Source organism: Gavialis gangeticus, unplaced genomic scaffold (genome assembly GCF_001723915.1).
Source record: "Gavialis gangeticus isolate Ggan-Ray unplaced genomic scaffold, GavGan_comp1, whole genome shotgun sequence".
Classification (NCBI taxonomy): Eukaryota; Metazoa; Chordata; order Crocodylia; family Gavialidae; genus Gavialis; species Gavialis gangeticus.
The window spans coordinates 104,355,357-104,362,886 of NW_017729024.1; the positions used below are offsets into that span (position 1 = coordinate 104,355,357).

The window sequence follows — 7,530 nt, forward strand, 5'->3', positions numbered from 1 at the left end:
AAATAAAACAAAAATGGCAAAACACCTTCATAAACAACATACACACAAGCACATGCATGAAAAATCGCTTCGGGGATCTTTCAGCAGATATCAGTTCTGTTCCTTTCTTCATTCTTGAAACATATTAGAACTAGTACTAAAACTATAATTTTTTCCATAAATCTATTACGCAGGAACTTCTTAGCTCATTTAGTGTTGGCTACATAAAAAATGTTCAATAGATCCAAATACAATATAAACTCTTTCGTTTTTTACTTTCCAGATACAGATGAAAAATTTTATGTTGTTGCTACAACAACTACGTTCTCACTAAACAGAGACTGAATTGGTATTATGCTTGAAGTTAAAAAAAAAATCTTGCTCAGATTCTGATACACTGTCTCCATGTGCCTAAAAAAATAAAATTTGTTTGCTTGGTTGTCTGTTGCCTCACTACTGAAGATAGTAGGATTCTGAGAGAAGAGAATGATTAGCAGCCATAAACAATGGCTATTTTGGTGCCCTGTATATCCACGTCAGAAAAAGGATAAAATAAAACAATTACAAAGCAGAAAGGCAAATAATTAGAAACTCATATCTAAACAAGGTATTAAAATGTTAAAATGTATTTTGTAAAATTAAGCCACAATAGTTTGATCCATTTCTGGTTTTATAGTTAATATGTTTTAGTTCAGTAACCTCCAAGAAATCTACCTGGATAACTGAATCAAGTGCTTATTCTTTATCCATTTTAGTGAGGTAGACCCATCATCAACAATAAAGGGAGAAAGTCCTTGCCCATCCCACAGCCCCATCAATGCTGCTCCTGGGATAGCAGCACAAATTTCACAGTGAGCTTTCAGTGAGCCTCCTTATGGCACTCTTTCAACACATTCTGCATCTCCCAGTCATAGCCAAATGCAAAACCTGGAATGGATCAAACTACTGTAAAAGAAACAGTATAGGACTAAGCAACCAAGACCTTCATATTATGAAGCTTGATAAAAACCAACTGTTAGGAAAGCGCACAAAACAAACAAGCATATAAAAAAACCCAAGAAACCCACATGCTTAAAGAAGAAAGATCCACCCTGTTTAAATATAAACAGTTTAGAACATAAGCATCTCATCTCTTTTTCCAACTGAACGGTTTTTTTCAGTCACAGCTGTTTAGCTGTTCTATGAATAAGCTATAAACTGTGGTTTTGAAAACTGGATATTTAAAATATGGAACATAATTTGTTTATAACATTATACTACTGCACTAATCTGCAGGATGGTGTGCCCTGTCCTGTCAGTCATTATCTCAGCGTAAGCAGCAAGGACTTAGCACATCACTACAGAAAAATCAAGTTTGATGTATGGGTCTGAAAAAGGACTAGTTACAAACATGTGATCAGGGTATAAAATATTTCCTGCAGGGTATAAAATATTTCCTACAGGAGATGCACATTTTGCTTCAACTTAGTTTTCAGACATTTCATAGCACATATTCACTTACCTAGTGGGAGAAGACAACCAAATCTGTTTGTTTGGCGTCTGCTTGTTGATTACATAGGTTCCCATGTCTCCACCTAATGTAACTGTTAACACTCCAATCTAAAACATAAAAAAATATTCATGCACTTTTACTTAACAAGAATTTTTTCCCCCCTAACATAAAGCTCTGTCAGTTCAACAAGCAAACAGCATATGAGCTGTCTGTATTATTGGTAGAAATTAAAAAAAAAAAAATTCTAGGTCATTTTGCCTTAAAGATGGATCTGGAGAGAGAAGCCACCATTAGTTGTGGGAATTTATGTTGGTCACTATGATGACGTGTATTGTGTGTGTGTAATCTATCCTGCAAGCTCATCTGGTTATGGACTGGGTCTCATATGAACCCATCACAAAGTTAGCACATAACTAAATGTGAGCTGTGAACTCTATTCTGAGACTGCCAACAAATGTGCTGCTAATTAGTGTTAAATCATCAAGTAGGAATCTGTTTCTCTAAGAATACAGTCGAGACCATCAATTAACTTCACAAAGAACTCCATAGTCAACAGACAACCATGAGTTTTGTTCATTACAAGACAGGTGTGGCCTAGAGACAAGAGGCTCCATAGCCAATTACAGAATCTGCGAGCCATTCAAGTCCACCTAACTTTTCTCTCCATAATTGTAAACAGTCTTCAAGCAAGTGGCCAAGCTTGTTACCTAGTAACCATGATGAAGTGCCTACATTCTGATTTATACCGCAGGAATGTTTCTCTTCTAAACTGTTTGAGACATGTTTCATGTCAGCTATCTCATTTACACAACACTTTCCTACAGTCTTTCTTTTCTATGCATCCTTCTCCCATCGTGAAGCTTTATAATTTTCACAAGTTTATTTTAAAGGACAACTATTACTTGTCTAACACTTGCCTTCCAAGTCCTAACTTAAAGGGTGTAAGAAATGTCATTTGGACTGAATTAACCTGCAAGTGACAGAAATTACACTTAATTCAAAGGAAAAGAAAAAATGCATTGCAAACTATATACTGTGGAAATGCATCAGGTATTAGGACAACCAGACGTTCCTTTTTCTCCCTATACCAGATACTATTTCACCTAACGTGCCACTGGAATGAAAACGAATGTGTTTTCTTGGTCATTAAAAGCTCAGTCTTTCTGTTTCCTCGTGTTCTAACATCTGCATGAAGCAACACAGATAAGTGAACAAAAAGTAGAAATGTTAGAAACCCTCAAGTCCTATAAATTATTCCTATTTAAAACACTTACATAGAAGTATTCTTTCTTCTAACTAATATACAGCGTTATTCAACATTTCTATATATTGTGCTGTATGATAAAGAGGTACAGGTAGCAAATAGGTTTAAAAAAATAATGAGAATATTATACCAAGGCTTAGGCCATTACCCAAATGCAAGATGATCCTTGCTCTGAAACCTAAAATTAAGTGCAAGTTAGCTTCAAAACCTGGAGGGCCAAACACTTACCCACTCATTCAGTTACATTAATGAAATACCACTTCAAAAAACAAAGGAAATTATCTTAATATTTTAAAAATTAAAACATGACATTTGAAAATTATTTTAATATATTGCATGTTGTTTAATGAGAAATTATTGCATGCTTCTTTGGATACTATAATTTCTGTTCTGTTAACAGGATTACCCTCAAAAGGAATTTTTTCCAGCACTCCAAGTCAGTAATCATATACAAGTTGAAAAGGTCAGAAAAATTGAAAACCTCCAGCTGTATTTCAAGTGCGCCACCTTGTGGCTTTTCATGTTATTATGGTTTTTGGTTTTGGAAAGCCAAGGTGATAGCATAATTCACCTCGAATCTAAATAGTAATTATGTGTTATCACATACAATACCACCTATCTATCAGTAAAATGCTGGTAGACGTTAAAACAGATGTAAACAACGTTCTTGGAACCTTTCAGTAAGGAGATGTCAAAAAGCACCAGCTTTGAAAGCTACAGGAGAGAAAGGCAAGTCAAGTACTAAAACATCATAACATACTGAATCTGAAGAAACATCCAGATTACAGAAGTCTCATTTTTCTGTTCAGATTTTTATGCATTCTTTATGGTGAACAGAAACTGAAATGCTAACAAGGTCTGGTTGAATGGCAGTTACTGAACAACACATCACTCTAATTGGAAAATTTACTGGATAAAATTCTGAGTACCAAATCACATCTACTAACAATTAGCATTTACTAACTGGAAAAAGGGGGTAAACCTGGTAAAATGTGATGCTTCCATTGTGCGTAAGATAAAAATGGGCATTGTACCCATGAAAGGTTAGAATACAGGTCCAAAAGCCTCTGTGCAACACACAACAGCTACAGTTGAATTCTCCTGTCAATAACCCACTTATACGTGCCTGAACCCTGATCTGGCGGAGATAGTAGGTAAAACCTCTAAGTGGCAGGCAGACAGATAGGAGCAGCCACAATTGCACAGCAAGACATGGTGTTGTGAAGTCAAAACGTGGAGTTTTTTTAACTCCTGAAGAGCACAGCAACATAACACCCTATTAACTCCACCAATTATGCATAAAACATGTAAGTATTTGAAAGAAATAGTAACTACTGTCATCTTTTAATCTATTAATCGTTTTCTTGAAGAAAGTGACAGGGGAATATTGCTATTATCAGTTTCCAAAACGGTTTCCAAACTGTGTTGAGAACAGCTAACTGTCATGAAAAAGACTTCACTATTTAAGCATTAATTGTTATACTTCTTCAAATCTGATGGTACCAAGAAGACAGCAAGTGTCCCTTTTCACCAAAATAGCTACCACAACCAGTAACTTCAGATATAGTATTTAAAACTGATTTCTGGATGCATTTCAGAGTTTATTCAGTGTGACCTGTTTCTTACAGTAAGATGACTAGATGAAGCCTGTATTGCTAAGAAATACCCCCACTCCCATAATAATTACATAAAAGCATAGAAACTGTAAAATATACCCCAAAGGAGACATCATAATCTTCTGGTGTAAAAGCTTCATCTGCTAAGTCCTCAAAAAACTCTACCAATGAGTCCAGTGTTTCTTCAGCCAGTTTTTCATAAGTAGCCTCATCTAAAGAGCTAAAATACCACATAAACAAACTCAAGATTACTAGGAGCAAAACACCTTTCACTTTAGATTGAAATGATTTTTCTTACAACCAAAACAAAACACAAAAATCATCTTGGTCAAATTGTAGATATGAGACAAATCATGTGCAAGTGGAGAAGCTTTCTAATAAGCTGTGTGCTGAAAAGCACGTTACATATTCAAGTGAAACTCTGGAACTTGGGAATAAAGATACTTAATGAGGCAATGGGTATTTGTTCTCCCCCCTCCCCCCAAATTACTACTGTGCCTAAGATAGAGCCTCATTATATTTACCTTTCATTACTCAAAGTTCCTGCATTTCTTAAATTCGTAAGTTTAACATTCTTGTTCTTAGACCATGTTCCAAAGGTTAATTGCTGCGGATGAGACTCCTAAAAAGAAGTTAAATTAGATGTTAAAGTAAAATATGACACACCATATTTTTTATTTCTTTAACCTAACAAAAAATTGTCTTTAATGTTAAATACTGATTATGTTGCAAGACCAACACAGAAACAAAAAAATTATCATAAGAATCCCACTCCATACACCTATGAATTTTTGAGGCACTCTTGCTTTTACTACAGACTAATGAAGGGGGAAAATGTCTTGTTTTTAAGGTACTGGACTAAGAAAGGTCATCCAAGTCTTATTCTTTGCTCTGAAAGAGAACTACTGAGCAATCATGGGTAAGTCACTGAGGCCAGCATTTTCAAGTGGCCACTAATTTTGTGTGCCTGTTACCATGCATGCCAGGTCTGATCAGGTTTGACAAGCATCCACATCTCCAGCTGAAAGCATCAGAGCTGTGGATGTTCCTTGCCCTTAAGAATAAAAAACCTCCCTTTGGTAAAATGATGTATTTTCATTGTAATTGCATTACTAAAAGGCTCAGACACAGGCTTATTAAAAAAGTATAAGGCGGGACAAGGTAGAACTTTCAGGTGTTTTTACACATGCTCTGGGTGGCTAACTAGCACACTCCGGCAGACTCGAGTCTGCTAATTAGCACATGTTGGAGCAGGCATTGGGCACATGTATAGGTGCCCTTAGAGACTGTAACTGATTCAGAGGCATAAGCTTTTGTAGGCAAGACTATTTTGTCAAATGTTCTCCCTATCAAAAAGTATCTGAGAAAGTAAGAAATTTCCATATGGTGACAGCAACACTAGAACTGTTCCAAATCTACAAAGTACAGTTCCACATACTGGAAATGACTGCCCAAATAACCAACAGAAATTTACCATTAGTGGAAAAATGCACTCGGCCAGAAAAAGAAATTCAGAGCTATATTGGCTTTAGCTTACTGACACAATTAAGGAAAAATTAAATTAATAGATGGGTACTATTTGGAACATCTTCTTTCCATCCAAGCAGTCAGAATCCAGGTAAAAAGCAAAGGAAAGTATATTTCCCAGATTACTTTGTGCTAGCATCATGGACAAGTGACTGAAGGCAGAGAAAAAAAGTGGTGGTTGGTCAATCCATAAAAGAAACACACTCACACATATTCTACAAGTAATTAATGTTGCAATTTTTAGCACTTGATTGCAGTGATAACAAAGCTAAGGGATTTTATGGCAATTACTGATTTGCAAAATGTATCTCATTTGCTTTCCCATTCAACCAGGGCATTCAACAGAGCAGGGACCACAAAAATATTACACCTCAAAGCAATAACCCTTTCCATTTGGCTCCTTCTCACCACTTTGCTGACTCAGGTCAAAAAAAAAAAAAAAAAAAAGGAAGAGTGCCTCACAGCCCACTTCAGTCAGTGGTGTCAGATCCTGAAAGGTACTTAGGCACCTGAAGAGGCAGATAGGTACCTAACTCTACAATTTCAGAACTAGTCCTATTCTTAACACTCAGCTGCTATCTAACCATATAGGCAGCCAACCCTGCTTGCCACGTAAGTTTGCCCCAGTTAACATGATCTGTCACACAGACCCAAAGCCCCAGAATGGGATTCTTTAGCTATCCTATCAAGGGGGCCTGATCTCACAGACATGTCCAAAGGATGCCCAAACTGTATGTAAGCCACCTAGAGGAAAAGAGCCTGCACATCATTAACAAAAAAAGACACGTGAGAGACAACAGAATTAGTCTGTTCTTGTGGTTAGCAAAATTCACATGCCTCTCAGCAGGCTATTGATATTCTTGCAGTGGGTGTCTCTGTTCTGCTGGAGTTGTTCAACTCTTCTGCTATCCAACTCCCTTGCTGACCCAATGAAAATTTAATTTATACACAATGGAAGAGACTGAGCAGTGTGGCTAGGGCACTCATCAAGACCCCATATCAGTCAGGTAGAACTAGTATCTGAATCCAGGTTCTGAATATTCCAGGCAGGTGCCCTAACCACTAGACCAGCAGTTCCCAATCTGTGGTATGTGTACCACCAGTCGTATGCAGACAACTTGTCAGTGGTGCGCATTAACAGATTTATTATAATTACTTCCTTTGACCAAAATTTGCTGGTGGTACTTAAGGCTGAACTGAAAAGCGTGCTGGTGGTACTTAAGGTTGTATTGTTTTAAATTCGTGGTGTGCAATCTGTCACAGCTTGGGAACTGCTGCACTAGGCTATGGTTATTTTGCTTGCTCTGTTTTTTCATTAATGGGATGGAAAAGTAGACAAGGATTAGCTAAGTATCTGCCTGGTCTTAAAAGACTACTTTGGGAGGAGGAGGAGGTTTAGTTATGAGGATGGCAGGCAAAGAAAGGCACCTCTCTAGACTACCTGGCTAGGTGCAGCAAGTCAGGCAGCCAAGGCCTATTGCTCTCCTCTCTATATTTCACCCCACACTTGCTGAGAAACCACTAGGCTGGTTTCAAAGAATTTCTCCCTTATGCATCTCCACATATTTGCTGGGTGTCCTGGCTCCCCGTCTGGGATGCACAAAGCCCCTGCCCTGCCTTTAGACTAGGACAGCCAACTCCCTTGCACTGCT

At 37.4% G+C, this 7,530-nt stretch overlaps 1 protein-coding gene across 1 annotated transcript in view; it reads right to left on the reverse strand.

Annotated features, from left to right (window-relative positions):
- Positions 1–7,530, reverse strand: part of FXN (frataxin) — a 21,242-nt gene that overhangs the window by 7,860 nt on the left and 5,852 nt on the right. Inside the window, exons 2-4 of the mRNA XM_019517488.1 lie at positions 4,876–4,973; positions 4,451–4,571; positions 1,481–1,578 (exon numbers count right to left, since the gene is read on the reverse strand). Of these exons, the coding sequence (XP_019373033.1) occupies positions 1,481–1,578; positions 4,451–4,571; positions 4,876–4,973 (317 nt within the window). The remainder of the gene's footprint in view (positions 1–1,480; positions 1,579–4,450; positions 4,572–4,875; positions 4,974–7,530) is intronic.